Source organism: Rhagoletis pomonella, unplaced genomic scaffold (assembly GCF_013731165.1).
Source record: "Rhagoletis pomonella isolate Grant_MI unplaced genomic scaffold, Rhpom_1.0 Rhpom_scaffold_00955, whole genome shotgun sequence".
NCBI classification, from domain to species: Eukaryota; Metazoa; Arthropoda; class Insecta; order Diptera; family Tephritidae; genus Rhagoletis; species Rhagoletis pomonella.
The window spans coordinates 38,753-55,223 of NW_023459509.1; the positions used below are offsets into that span (position 1 = coordinate 38,753).

Genomic DNA, 16,471 nt, shown 5'->3' on the forward strand with positions numbered 1-16,471 from the left:
ATGGGACAACGGTGGACTTCTGCGGGTTTATTGACAATCCCTTTGAAACACACCAGTCTTCCGTTAATCTGAGCGCAGATTGCAATCTGGAACATGCCAGCCGACAACGTAGATTACTAGGTCATCTGCATATCCATATGCCGTGAATCCATTGCCATTTAGCTTTTCGAGGAGTTCGTCTATTATAGTTCTGGATTTGAACATGCTTATCATCCAGTCCGTTAGAAGGCCAGGAATATCCATTCGCATCATAGCTGTCGATATTGCTTCATAAGACGTATTGTCGAAAGCACCTGATATGTCGAGGAATGCACACAAAGCTATCTGTTTATACCGCAATGCCTTTTCAATAATTTGAGTTAGGCTATGTATTGCAGCAATAGTAGATTTGCCTGCCCGATATACGTGTTGACTCTGACATAGAGGCTTATTCCTGAGAAAGTTATTCCTTTCTCTCTCTCTCTCTCTCTCCCTCTCTCTGCTGCAGCAGGCATGCGTAAATGCTATCTGGACCAGGGGATTTATATGCACTAAAGGTTGACATAGCCGGGGTTACTAGACAAATATCATTCAAAAAATTTTAAACTCGTTATCTACTGCAAACCTCTGGTATTTTTCTACGTAATAAAAGTATGTATACATATTATACATTAGGCAGGCATGACAGGAGCAAAAAACTATAAAAAAAACATATTCTTCAGTTTCCTTTCTACTATTTAATTTTTTCCTTAAAAATAAACGCTCAAACTTTAACTCGCATGTTGTGAAATTAAGTTCAGTTATTTAAATTTCTCATCATAATTCATAAATGGCTTTGCTATAAACTTCACCGACACATAGCAAGGGTTCGAGGATCTATCAATATAAGCCTGCATGTCATTATATCTAGTCTAACGATCCGATTAAAGGAAAATCTTCTACTTTTAACAAGCCAACATTTCTTTGTGAAAAATTCAAAATTTCGACATAACAGGGCATAGATATTTTGCAGTTAGTGGTTTATTACAACCAGAGCAAAAACAATTTTTGCGTTGATTCGATGCAAAGAAAATAAATGCAATACAAAAGATTTCACATTTTATGTTATGTCATTTAAATTTACCTTAATTTATTGGAATCGTTTCATATGTCGAATTGAAAGTAAACAATTACACAAATACATTCGGTTTCCGTTCGACATCTCTAGCAAAAAATGCTGCTAGTTTATACTGAATGAGTTGGTTACAGTTAGCAGCTAAAAAGTCGGTGGCGTCGAGTGAACTACCCGAGCAGTCTTCAGCCACCGTTAGCTGTTTGTGGCGCCTTTGAATGATAAGTAAAGCGCCAGCAGTATTTCTCTAACTAGAGGATATTACATTCCTATCTTTGTCCAAACATTAATCAGTTTAAACAAATTCAAAAAATTGCCTAGGCCAATCGAAAGAGATGTGCTTAAGTACCCAATACACGTACTATACATTATTATTCAATGTCGGTCCCTTTTTGTTTGTATATACTAATGTTTGTATGTTTGTATATGTTCAAATACACCAATTGAGATTTCTATGCTCAGTGTTCACACTTATTTATGCAAAATTATATATATTTTATGTTTATTTATTTTAATAATTCTGATTTTTTTTTGTTATTATTTAAATATTGCCAATTTTTCGATTCTCACTTTTGATCTGTATTATATTTCAGGGCGGCGAAAACTATTGTACTAGACACTCTTTCTCCTTACTACATAAATACATATATTTACTACATATCACACTTACATATATGAAGTTACACTATACATATGTACCTACTAAGTGCAACATTTATACATACATATATATACAACATGCAAATATGTATGAATGTATCGAAATGTATATGAAACAATTTCGCACAAACAGGCTCCACTTAGTTGCACTCTACAACACTTGAACTCTCTATTTATTAATTTTCTCTAATTGCACTATAAATTATACAAATTTAAATCTTTTAATACTTAGTATTGCATATTGGAAAAAAATAATTTTTTTTGTATTTAGTCTTTTACTAACACGTCTATGCCTTTCGTTTCTACTGTCCCGAACGAAATTCTTACTTTTTATTTCCTTGTTTTTTTTTTATCAATTTTTATTACACAAATAAATTTCAATAGCCTAAATACAGTTTACTATATTCGAACAGTTTACTATATACACGCACTATCTAATACCAATTTCTGTACTTTCATTTTTTACTAGTATAACGTATTGAATAAACGACTTTATTAATGTTATCCATTAAGGGAAAAATTATTTGCAAATAAAAACATACTCACAAATAAAAAAAAAAAACTATTTGAGTTACACATTTTAAATCAATCATTCTCTCAGAAGTGGTAAGAGAAAAGGCTCTATCAAAGTATTTCGGGAGATATTTGAGTAGGCGGTGATGTCTTTACTTTTTACAATTCCTTTATACCTTTTTCGGAAAAATATATTCGGATGGATTTACTCTTGGTAGGCCTATTCTACAGCATAAATTAACACGAGCATTCAGAGATTTCCAAAAATAACTCAAACTAAACACAATAAGGTAGTTTGAAATACCCAGACTCGCAGAATGACAAAGAAAATCATTAGCAGCACCCAGCTTCATATAAACACACACACGTACAGTCAACGTCAAAAATATGAATACCCTGACGTTTTGACGATTTTACTTGTTTATGTTTTCCGTACCGAATTTTTCTTAGTTTTTTATAAAAAAAAATATAGTTCTTTCAACAGCAAAAACCAGCAGAATATTTTTTTTTTAATTTCACATAGAACTCGGGAAAATCTAAGAACTACCAAAAATTGTTCATCAAAATTTTTACCTTCGATTCGATTTCTTAGAAAAATGTTTAGTACGCAGTTTTGTAGCCCATTAAATTTTAAAATTAATAAGGTGAAGGTTTCAAGTCTCTAAAGATTATCGTTGATTTTTGAGATTTTTTTTTTGTCGAGGGTGTTGCGCATTTTCTTCCATATAAACATGGATTTTCTATGTACATTAGGGTGGTCCAAAATGCATGTGGAAAAAAGTGAAGTCCGATTTCGAATGCTCGCACACCCTGGGATGTTCTATACCGAAAAAAGGTACCCCTTCTTTGTTTCAAAATTAAAAAATATTTAGAGGTCGCTCAAAATATTCCATGTACATATTTTATATGGAGAAAAAACAATTTTTCATAGAAATGTAGTAGAATTATTGAAATATTTTACAATCGGAAAACTTTGTTTCTCTTCAGGAAGCTTTCAATAATAATACGCAATTATTTATTTTAGAATTTTTTAATACCAACTTTTTTTGTGGGTCTCCCATAAAAATAGTTAGTCTTAACAAATGGTTAAATAAACAAATGGGTATTATTATATGAAGTTTCCTGAAGGGAAGCAGAGTTTACCTATCGAAAAAATTTTATTTTTAAGAATTTTATACCATTTCTAAAATTTTTTTTCTCTGAATATTTGTTAATTTTCAAAATGAAAAACAGGGTATAGAACAATCCTCGGGGGTGAGAGCGTTAAAATTTAGACTTTACTTTACCTTAACCACATACAGTATTGGCAACTTTCCCAACCGTTGGCAGACCTCTAAAACACCGCTGATTTTAGATAAGGCATTCGTTTTGAAAATATATTTAAGCCAGGTTTTAGAAGTCACATTTTCCAAGCAAAAGTAACAAACACTGTGGATAATAAAAATTATTGTTTAAAAAAAAACTAAACCTCCCTATTATAATTGCCATTCGTACTGTCATCAGGTATGTAACTTGAGAATAGAAATCGCTGCATCTTTTAGGCGCATCAATATTACATAGTTACATCCCGAGTTAATAAAAGGAAGGTTATAACAAAAACTGTGGTTTTAGTTCAATGCTTTTATTTCAGTGGACCCTTAAATCGAGTGCGTAGCGCATAATTGAGTATAGTCGATCAAAACTGTAGCTCCATACTCAGAAGATGTTTATAAACTTCTATTTATCCAGAGTGAATCCTGTCACTACCAGAATATGCCTGTCTGGCGAAGAAAGCACGCACTTAATAGTTAAAAATCGAAAACCGGAAAATTTTAAAATGTATCCTTATGAATCCGGCAAACGGTAAGGCTACTTGTGTATATAAATAATGGAATAGAAAGTCTAGGGTAAAACTGTAGAAGAAAATAATACTGAATGGTAGAGAAAATTTGGAAAACTAGGTGAGGTCTTTTTCGAATTTTAGTTAAATTTATTGCTATTTGTAAAATCGAATTACAACCTAAATAGCCCAATTAGAGCATAATCAAATATTTTAAAAATTGCAAAATATTTCTTAATATGCGTTTCATAATTTTTATATTTGTAAATAATTCAACTATTTAGTTGTAAAATTTTATTAACATTCTTATTTAAATCCGTAAAAAAAACAAATGACTTTTTCTTAACTCTAGCTTGCCGATAACTTACTAACTAAATCTATAAGTTCTCCTAAACACGCTTGTACAAATCCTAACTTACTTTAAATTAAAATAATTTGGCTGAAAATAGCTTTAAGTTAACACCGAAGTCCATTTTCATATTTACAATTATTTTTTTTTTTTTATAAAACTAATCAAGCTTTTTCCAAAATTTTTTCTCATTTATTCATTTTTAAACAAAACACTCACATGCTAAATCCCATAATAAAATAATAATCAACAAAAATGCTCCCAACTAACTCTGCAAATCCACAACTAAAACAAACGTATGCTTTTGCTAAACAAAATATAATTTACCCGTATTTTGCAAATTTCAACAAAAACCAAATTTTTACGACGTTAACTTTATACGCGCGCAACGCAACGCTTTGAAAAACAATCAAACAAAAACAAAAAAAAATCAAAAAATGCAACCAATTAAAATATAAAAATAAAATAAAAACCAAAACCAAAAAAAACTTTTAATAAAAAATAAAAACTCAACAAAAAACCCCATTCAACAACTATAAAAACAATGTATCCTGACTTGCACATCAGGACCTGCCGGCCAGTCAGTGCCTGCACAGGTCCACCAAACCTCGGAGGGCATTTTCAAGGCTGAGTTCGTGCCACGCGTAGTCGGCGAACATCGTGTGAATGTCACCGTCAACGGTTTGTCCACCGCGGGTAGCCCCTATGCAGCTAAGGTAGGACCGCACAATTGTATCGCTTAATATACGAAAAATGCTAATACCAAAGACCAAAATAATTCAGTTCGAATAATTGAAATTCTACTATGAATTTAATTCAGACCATATCTACTTTTATGGTACCAAAAACACAACTGGATTGTTTTGGCCTACGGTCATTGAATTAAAGTCACTCTCATCTTAACCGCTATTTCCAATTTTCCCCCACCCACCATCCCTCTAGGTCTACGACGTGAATGCCATCAAAGTGAAGAATGTCAGCAATGGCACAGTCGGCAAGCCAGTCACCTTCCTTGTAGAGACGTCCCAAGCTGGCCCTGGCAATCTTGAGGTCACCGTGAATGGCGGACGTGTACCGACTTCGGCGCAAGCGCAAGGACAACACACCTACGCCATTAGTTTTACGCCGCGTGATGCACAAAATCACACAGTCGAATTGCGTTTCAACGGACAAGATGTACCCGGCTCGCCGTTTACTTGTCGCGTCTCGGCCGCTGCGCGTATACAATCGCCAGAAACCTTGGATAAGGTTAGCGTTGGACGGCTGTTTGAGTTTGCCGTGGAATCAGACGCGGAACCCATTGTCGAGGTACTTGGGCCGGCCAGGCGCAGCGTGCCTGTCAATATCGATCCATTGGATAGCATTGGTTATAATATCAAATTCGAGCCTGTCGAAGTGGGCGATCACTCGGTGGAAGTGCGCCTGCCTGGTGGCAGCCACGTAGAGGGTAGTCCCTTCTTGCTCAAAGCCTATTCGGCCGAGAAGGTTATTGTTACCGACATACGTCCCGGTGTGGTAGGCAAGAGCGTCAGTTTTGGCATTAATGCCAGTCAAGCTGGTGCGGGCAACTTGGAAATTATAGTGGCCGTTAATGGCAAAAACGTGCCGAACTATGTACAATCCGAAGGTAATGCGCGCTTCAAAGTTAATTTCAAACCCACGGAGGCAGCACCACACTCGCTTTCGGTGCGCTTCAACGGTCATCCCGTGCCCGGTTCACCATTCACTTGTCAGATTGCTTCTGCCCCGATGAGTTTGCCACGCGCTTTAGCCAGCGGCGAAGGTCTGAAACAGGCAGCTATAAAAGTAGATAATACATTCGAGCTAGAGGGCTTCGAAGGCATTGAGCCGCAAGTGTTTGTTACCACGCCATCCGGCGACAATATTATTTGCCAGTTAACCCCACAAGGAGGCGACGCCTATACAGCTGCATTCCAACCCACAGTAGTGGGCCGACACTTGATAAGCGTAACAGCCAATGATAAGCACATTAATGGTTCGCCGTTTTCGTGCAATGTCTTCGATGTTTCACGCGTAAGCATCAGCGGCTTGGATCAGCAATATGGGCCAGCTGCATTGGGTGTGCCTGTAACTTTCAGTGTAGATGCCGCTGGTGCGGGCGAAGGCACCCTTGAGTTAGTTGTCTCCACAGACACGAGCACTGTAAAGGCGGAGGTTGTTGCATGCGCGCGTGGCCTCTATGACGTCACCTTCGTGCCGCAGACCACAGAACCACACTATGTGAATATCACATTCAATGAAGTGCCCGTCGACGGCAGTCCCTTCCGCGTAGATATACAACAAACTACCCAACACATACAGATTGGCAGCTTAGCGACCATCGACTTTCCAACAGATGATCAAATCGCCGAAATTGTGGGACCCGATCACAAGCCAGTACCATATACCATCACAAGGCAGACAGCCGAGTTCCGTACACACATGACCGGCAATTACTTGATACGTTTTATTGATCGCGACACACGTCAACACATAGGCACGCGCACACTGACCGTTTTCGATCCAGCGCTGGTGAAGATCACGGAAGTGGGTGAATCAGTTTTCCAGCGACCAGCCAGCATTTCAGTGTCGCTCAATGAAGCTGGACAAGGCGAACTATCGGCAATGGTCAAGTGTGGTGCTTCCGAAGTGCCACATTCCATACGCGGTCCGTCCAAGAACGGCATTTATGAGATTGTCTATCACCCAACGCGTGTAGCTCCACACAAGATAACTATACTGTTTAATGAAGTGCCGATCTCGTTGAAACCGCTTGAGATCAATGTGCTGCCAGCGAACGTTGGCAAGGAGATTAGTGTATCTGGATTGGGTTTGTATCAGTCGCGTGTTGGCAAGACTACGTCATTTGCCATTGATACGCTGAAGCGACCAGCCCGCGAATTCGACGTAGTCGTTTCTGGGCCAGGTGGACAAGCACTACCTGTGCGCTGTTATCAAACCAAGAGCGGTCATCTGCAAGCTGAATTCACAATCAACAAGCCAGGACAAAGCATAATTGGTAAGTTGGTTTTCGAGTTATATTTCAAACTCACTTGTAAATGTTATATTTTGCAGAGGTTCTCCACCAATCGAAGCCACTACCAGGCAGTCCATTCACCTGCGAGGCCTTTGACACCAGTCGTGTTGTGGTTCAAGGTGTGCCCAAGGGCCAGTTAGCGTTGCATAGCCCCATCTGTTTCTCAGGTTGGTGAACCGCCCTTAACTTTAATTCGGTTTATTTCCAACCCTGCTTCCTCTCTCTCCATCAGTGCGCACCGAGAATGCCGGTATTGCTGAACTAGAGGCATTTGCCGTCTCTCCAACCAATCAAAATCTGCCCGTTCACATCACTGAACAGTCCGAAGGCATCTACAGCGTTGAATTCGTGCCATCACAACCAGGTGCTTACAAACTGACTATCATGTTTGGCGGCGAGACAGTACAGGGTTCGCCATTCACCTTCACCGCCTCGGCGACAGGCGTGAAAACAGATACACGCGCTGCCGGCAATGGACTCGAAGTTTGCCAGCGCAACAAAGAAGCCTCTTTCATTGTCTACTGTCCGATTGCGCCAAATGTGCAAATCGAACGGGTGGACGAGTTTGGCGAACGAATTGAACCGAAAATTAAGGTGAGAATTTGGTGCTTTGGTACCCTGAATTATGGTTTAAAGTTTTTTTTTCCTCCCTTACAGGCTCTGGGCAACAACGAATGGCGCATTTCATACACTATTCTGTCCGTGGGTCATTACGAAATACGCGCTAGCTGCCCAAATCGTGGCAATTTACCGGGCTCTCCATGGAGTGTTTCCTGTGTGGAAACATCAAAGATCACACCTGTGGGCGGCTGGGGTACACTACTCGATCACGACGGCCGTCTCATCTTGCCGGCTCGTATAGTTTTCGATGTCGAGAATGCTGGCCCCGGCGAGTTGGCCTGCTCAATTGATGGCATTGAAATTCCTGTCGACAAATTAAATGATGGAAAAATGCGTATCTATATTACCGCTGACAATCTGGCACCAGGCGAGCATGATTTAGATCTCACTTGGAGTGGCCTAACCATTGTGCAATGTCCGCGCAGTGCTTTTGTGACCGGTCAACAAGCGGCCGATAAGGTGGTGCTTACGGGACGTGGTCTGGCTGCCGCACAAGCAGGCGAGGCGGCACATTTCACTATCGATGCCACAAATGCGCCCGCTGGGCGCCCGGAAGTCATATTGGTGCATCAAGACAACACTTCCGTGCCGGTGAGTTTGGCTCAACCGCGACCAACAGAAAATATCTGGCTGGCCTCGTATACACCGCAAAAGTCCTCCTCGGGACCGCTAACATTATCCGTGAAATGGAATGGTCGTCTAGTTAAAGGCTGCCCGCTCACAGTTGCTGTCGGTTCGTCGATGGATGCCTCGAAAGTAATTTGCTCAGGAGAGGGTCTACGTCATGGCATTGTTGGTAAAGACATTAAGTCTTGGATTGATACACGACGTGCCGGTCCCGGCGAATTGACCGCTCATTGCGCAGGTCCACGTAAAGTGGCCTATTGCGAATTGTATGATCATGGTGATGCTACGTTTACGCTGAACATCAAGCCGCAGGAGCCCGGTAGACATTTGCTGACGATCAAATATGGCGGTCAAAATGTGCCAGGCTCGCCGTTTGCTCTAAAGGTCGCCGGAGCACCTGACGCTAGCAAGGTGAGCACACAGCTTTATCTGATTGTAAAGGACATAGTAATTTTTGCGTAGTCGCTTAGAAAAATTTAGATCTAAGGAGAATAGAGGAGAATTAGAAATTCTATCAATTTTTCTCAGGATTACTTTAGGGTATTCCTAGCAGCCGCTATTAAAAAACCATCTTGGAGATTTGCGTCTTATCTAATAGAGAAGTAGCACTCTTAAGGCTTCCAGTTAAGTTACTTAGTCCGAGTAACTTATTCGCCATTAATATGATTTCGGGAGCCGGAAATATTGGCTTTCCTAACCTGGACCGAGCGGGAATCGAAGCAGGAACTCAGAACTCCTTATCCATTTCTTCTTGCGTTTGGGTTCGAAAACTCACTTATGTATGTGGGAAGGAGAGATATCGGCCGGTATGACCGCTTTTTCAGAGAAGGACTTTTTTTGTGGACTTTCGCCTTTCCAGTTGTAATACGTCCCTTTTTTGCTCTCAGGAATTATTTGCACAAAAGTCTTGAGACTGTATCCTGATTCTGCAACCATTTACCCTTTACTCAGATGGCTCTAAGTTAGACCTCCAGGTAGGAAGTTGGATATATTGACTTGAGCTCTTATCCAACTTTCGTTTTCGGTTTGCCGAACTTCTGGGCGGGTTTTCAAGCTTACAGCAATCAAGGAAGTTACGAGGTGACTTACAGATTCCTCTTTTGATCTACATCCCTGTGGTAACCATCTTCTCTGTCAGTCAGAAAGCTATTAAAGCACTGGAATGTGTGCAAATCTCCATTAAGGATGGTCATGAAGCGTAGATATACTCTAAATGATGAAAGCCAGACTTCGAGTACATGTTCCAGGCCACAAAGGAAAATCTGGAAGATATATGGAAAGAAACGTCATTGTCAGCGATCAATTCAGCGCTCAACGATCTCAGCAGATTATGGTTGGAAGACAACTTTATCGAACGGATTAAGATAATATGATCTGTTCAGCTAATTCGTAGGATAACATAACATATCTATCTGGCCTAAACTAGATAGATGAATATCTAGTCCACTTTTTATTCGGGGTTATTAGAGGTCACTAATTGATGTGAATGCATGTCAACAGCAATAGTGCACAGTCGAGTAGCTTCTGTCGGAGTTACCATAATGTAGAATAAATCGAAAGTGTAGAAAATTATCTAAATGCGGAGCAAATTGGCGAGGACACACCGACATTCGTTCCGTTACTAGTTTCTTGAATATCTGATTGGACTTATCACATCTAGCAGATACGACTTTGTAACCTTCATCAGAACGAAGAATTGGTTCACTTCTAGGGAAAGTAAGAATACAAAGAGGTTCTATGAGAGTTTCAAAGTAGGCGGGCTAAATATTTCTCCTTTCGATGCTAGATCGGGGCAATCACGATAACTTAACCTACACTTGGGTACTTAGCCACAAGGCCGCATTAGGAAAAGGGTTGCGTGACAAACTTGCTAGGCTGAGAACAAGAGGAGCTCTGTGCCACAAAAACAAAGAAGAGCGCATATAACTTCGGATCTGATGAACCACTGAAACCAACAAAAAAAAAATCAACTTTCCCAGTAACATGTTTTTACAACTCTCCTCCGTCCACAGGTTCGCGTCTACGGCCCCGGCATTGAGCATGGCGTGCTGGCCACCTTCCAATCTCGTTTCATCTGCGATACGCGCGGCGCTGGCGCTGGTCAGCTAACAGTGCGTGTACGTGGTCCCAAGGGTGCCTTCCGCGTGGAAATGCAGCGTGAGAGTCAAAAGGATCGCACCATTTTGTGCAAGGTAAACAGAATCTCAACTCAACTTTATAAATGAATTTGTTACCTCTCCTCTTTCCAGTATGATCCCACAGAACCAGGCGACTACCGCGTCGAGGTTAAATGGGCTGGTGAATTTGTGCCAGGCTCACCATTCCCAGTTATGATATTCGACACTGAAGAAGAATTACGCCGTTACTTGCAAGGTATATGAGGCCAGAGTAGTATTAGCACAATTATACTGCCCAGCCCTGCCCTCAGTCAATTAACCCAACATTCCCAACATCAGCAACAAAACCAACACCAACATCCACAAGCATCATTACAACAAATGCAACATAATACATTACCGGCATCACCGCAACAATATCATCGCTCCCAACAACAATTACGTCTATCGCCAATGCTGGGCAGTCAGTTACTGAATCAGCATTACATAAGCAATCCCGATTTTATGTATGAAATGGGTTCGCGCAGTTGTTTGCGACGTCGCTGTCGACAGGATAGCAATTGTGTGTTGCTCTGACAATAAGTGCTCACATATGTAGTTACATATTACGTGCATACTACTTAGTATCTACATATGCAATTATTTGGTTCCAATTTTTTTTTTTTTTTGTTTTTTTGAAGCAATGAACTGTTTATTCTAAAGTTGTTTAAACAGAAAAAATTTCAAGAGCAAATGAGCACAATGAGCATAATATGTACAATAACGGTTCACCAAGGTAACTCTGCGGCTACATACGATACTACAAACTGGTCACACAAAGCGAAAACAAAAACGACAACGAAAACGAGAGGGCAGCTCACAGTAATCCGAAATAAAAGTGAGGCATTATTTTTTTAATTTAATTTACAAGATTTTTAAGAAAAATATACAAAAATATATACAAACATATGTACTTATAATAAAAAAAAATGTGCTTGCTTAGCAAAAGCGCAAAGAAAAACGACAATCCCCGCTTACAACGAAATCTTCCCCATTTGTTAGAAATGCAAAAACTAAATTTTTAAGTTATAAAGCAGCCTAAATAAACCCAAATTTATTTACCTAGTTTATAATTATTTCCATTATGGAGTGAAAAAATACCCAACAAAAAATTCAATTTATATTTGTACTCAACTGCATAAAAATTTTGAACTTCAATTTTGGAATTTATATTTTTATGTGGCAAAGAGTTTAGGCTCGACAAATTTCTATCATGCGAAATTGTGTCTTACACCGTTTATTCTGTGCTTTATTGCTAACACAAATACCAAGTAACGATTTATGTATTTTATGCAATAAATACTACTTTTTAATTATTTTACTTAATTAAAATGTTAACAATAAAATATATTTTATCTATATGGAAGTTTTTTTTAATTAATATGGAATTTTCAATAAGCAGGTGGTGAGGCATCATAGTCAAACAACTTATAACGAATTTCAAGGACTCGACAACTTTAAAGCTACTATAAAGCTTATCACCCTACTTTCTACTTTTGCAACCATTTTCTACAGTTATGCTACAAAAGTAAATCGTTCATCGCACTTCCGCTCTGCAAAACAAAATCTCCCGGCACACAATTTCTACAAAGTCTTCAAAAAAATAATTTGCTCAATATGCCATAATTTGGCGTGTCCTTTTTTATTGCAGATAAAATTAGTCAATGGGCTTACAGCGCCATCTGGCAGTTAATAGCGCGCCACAGAAGCAAAGTAAGAGAAGCACTTACCCACGAACAAATGCATACCAATAATGTGTTATACATGTCTCCAGTTCCGTTCTATGTTTTTCCACAGTTATTAGAGACACAAACCAGGCATGCTATAAAGGAAGCTGGCGCGTTGTCACCGCAAAATTGCATGCAATAAATGTTTAACTTAAAATAACTCCCATCAAAGTATGCAAAAAGCATGCAATAAAAATTGGCATGGAAGCGAGAAAGCAAATTTTTCATGAAGTGCACTACATATGTATGAATAAATAGGTACCAATACCATAGGTAATCGTTCGATTTGAAGTGGCAGATCTAAGGTCCAAAGATACATAAGTAGAATTTTCTATATTTTTGTGGTTTTTGGTAACAAATCGATTTTAAATAAATTTAATTATTTACACAAGTCGAAAATCTTTTCATTATATAAAAGTATTTTCAATTGAACTTTTAGCTGTTACTTCCAATGTGGAAACTTACGACCGACGCATTATTGGCCAAGCACCGGCGCACAGTGGTTCAAAACTGGAATTTAATGTTCAAAACTGTCTGGGGCGTTAATATTTCACTTGATTTGATTAACTTTTTCTTAACGAAAGCTAATAAAATTTAGTAGACCTGTTCGTCGCGATTTTTTATTTTTATTTGTATATATAAAATTTTTTAATGCAAAGTGAAGAGAAAGCAATAATTCCGAAGAAAATCTATTCTCCTGTTCTTGTTTATAATTTTTACATATTAAAAACTAATAAAATTGCAAAAGTGAAAGTTTAAATAAAAAAAAAATGCATCAACTTTTAAAATTTTTCTTTCAGAATTTTTAGAAAAATTGTGGGTATGCAATTTTCGAGTCCATTAAATTTTATTGCAATAAAAAGCAAGTCTAAAGTGCATAACAATACGCGTTGATTTTTAAAAATTTTTTCGTTGCTGACATTTCGGGGTACACTTAAAGCGTCAGAAAAAAAATATTAAAAATCAACGCGAATTTTTCTAAAACTTCAAAAACCCTTTCGACTTTTGGTGAAAATTTGTTTATAGCATTTATAATTTTTCTTGTGTAATTTTCTTGCATTTCGAGGTAATCCAATAATTCTTTTCAGCTAGTTTTTATTATGTTATAATTATAAACAGGAACTGGGGAATCGATTTTCTGGAAAATTGCTATTTTCTATGCACTTTGCATTAAAAAACTTAATATAAAAAAATTTTAATTAAAAATCGATTTCTGCGGGTATCTTCTAAATTTTATTAATTATCTTTCATTTAAAAAAATATCTAATCGGCTGAAAAATTGTATCGAACTTCCAACAAAATCTTTACAGTGCCAGACATTCTTTCCACTGAAACATTTGGAAAAATCCGGAGCCATAGAATTTCATTCAAGCCAACATAAATTTAAATTTTCATTTATCCTGCCCCCCCTCAGCGCGTATTAAAAAATCATCTTTGAGATATGACCATCCCAAAACTTAGCTCATAACACATTTTTATGTGTAACTAGTGCAAACAACGTTCATTTCAACTGCAACTTTTTTTAAAAGTCATTCCCCTCGGGCTTATGACCGCCGAGTGCTTTGGCTTCGCAGGATCACATGACACTGATTCGCATTACAATGATGCGAAGAAGAGGGAGAGTGAAACAAAAGAAAAAAGCAAAAAGTTGGCGAAAAAGAATGTTTGCGTGCTCATTATAATAATTTCGGGTGGAACAACAAATTTGTTATGCAACCGAAAAAAATAAAAATAAAAAATATGTACGCGTAATCTATGCGTTGCAATCAGCTGTGGCCTGGTGGCACAAACCAAGAAGCATTTTGAATAAATGCTGCTGTGGCAGTAGCAACGATTGTGTGCACAGCATACAGGAGCCAGTCACCAACCAACAACCGGCAACCGGCGGCAACTAGCAGCAGGACTCCTGCACTGCTGCATCAGCAAGGCGGCCAGTGCCGCCGCCACGCAAAAGTGAACAGGCGGCGAAGGCGCTGCTACCAAGCAGACATCCTTTTAGCCACGTTTTCACAACTCGCTCGCTTGATTCAATTTTTTCAATTGTATTTTCGGTTTCGTTTTTTTTTTTTCTCTTTCTCTGCTTTTCGATTTACTTGGTTGCCGCAAAGCCGGGCGCATGCATAAGAAATATGAGCGTGCATATGCCGCGTCGTGTAGTACGAGTTGAATGGGCTCGGACGACAGAAACATGCATTTGTGCTACGACTACCAAGAGTGGTATGGCAATAAGTGAGCATGCCTGTGTGTCGCACGTATGGACATTTATTCATATGTATGTAGCATGCAACTGCTGCCAGCACAGCAGAAAAGTGCAAGCAACAACGAGAAGAAACAGGAGAGACGGGGAAGCCAACAAAGTGCAAAAATGAGATAAAATAAAATAAATCGTAAAGTAAGTGAGGTAATAAGAAAACGATCAGCATCAGTTGCTGCGTATCGCCCATTTTTCTGCCGTTTTACCACACAGCACACACTTGCCACTGACATGCATACTGTCATTTACTTAGTTATCACTGCGAATGCATGCATGTACATACCTACGAGTAAGTACGTACGCAAAGAAGCCTCAAAGGTAGTACATAGTTGATATCTGTGCGATGATACAGCTGCAGTCAAAAAAAATAGCAGCGTTATTTTGAATTCGTTTGCTCGGAAAATTTTAGATGAACATTTATTAGAAAAAAAGGTTAAAATTACGGTGTTTGTAAGGTTTCTGAAAATACTGAAAAAATGTTTAATTTTGATGGATTTTTTTTTGAGTTTGTTGAATTTTCGCGAATTTTTCACAATGCTTGAATTGTTGTGTGATATGATTTATGCTATTGAATTAACTGTAAGTATTTTTATAAAAATATAATTAAATTTCAAAGAAATCTATTAAACTGGAAATTATAAATATTGGGGTACCGTTCGTCATGATTTGGACAGAGAATATACCTCTAAGTGCATTAACTGCGTATTTTTGAACATACAAAATTTAACTAATATAAAATTGTTTGCCATTAACCCTTTTTAAGGATCAAGGAGGACATATTTCCCAAAAAGTTATGCCACTTTTTCATAAGGAAATCGTGTACAATTATAATAGTTTTATACATATTTCCGATTTTTATAGTGTGCCTCATATTAATTTTGTATTTAATTTGGTAAAGAAATTTTTAAAATAAATATTTTTACAAAAATTTAAAAAATTTATAAAATCAGAAGTTTTTTTTATATAATTCTAATGCTTTAGACAAAACAGTTTTTGAAGAATTTTTTAAGAAAAAAATGTTGTTACGAAACAACATAATTTAGGCAAAAACTGCCTTACTGGGGGAAAATATGTTTACCCAATTAAAAAAAAATACCAAACTTTAGAAACAAAATTTTCTCGGGGAAAAATATTTGTGCAGTAAAAAAACTATTAATTAAAGAAAAGTTATTTCTGGGGAATTGAAAATTTAAAAGGAAATTACTTTTTATAATACAAATTTTAATTCTGGAGAAAAATTTATTTTTTAAGAATTTTTACAAAGAAAATAATGAAGTTAATTTATTTTTTTCTTTTGAAAATAATGCCAAGCAAAATTGAAAAAAATGTACACTTAAGAAATTAACATGCGACTCATTTATTTTTTTACTGAATACATATTTACGTATTTTATGGAAAAATTACCGAAACTTTCCTGCGAAACTTTACCTTGAAATAAATATATGTATACATATATGTATATGAGCAAGAGTCCATTCTAGGAGAAACTTGACTCTTACGGCTAATTACAACAATTTTTTTTTTTAATTACGGGTTTCCTAAATGTTTTTCTTCATCGGAGTATTAAAGAACTCTCCCTTCAAGAGTGATCGACCGAACCAGGTTTATTTTCTAACAA

The 16,471-nt window shown here is 37.7% G+C and overlaps 1 protein-coding gene across 1 annotated transcript; it reads left to right on the top strand.

Moving 5' to 3' along the window:
- Window positions 1–4,970: 4,970 nt before the first annotated feature.
- Window positions 4,971–11,977, top strand: LOC118751747 (filamin-C-like; the record flags this gene model as incomplete). The annotated part of the gene is made up of 7 exons (XM_036486564.1): window positions 4,971–5,147; window positions 5,374–7,450; window positions 7,507–7,635; window positions 7,701–8,062; window positions 8,126–9,127; window positions 10,729–10,908; window positions 10,966–11,977. Coding segments are annotated over 7 exons (4,059 nt in total), but the record flags the coding sequence as incomplete, so codon positions are not given.
- Between the last annotated feature and the right edge of the window lie 4,494 nt (window positions 11,978–16,471).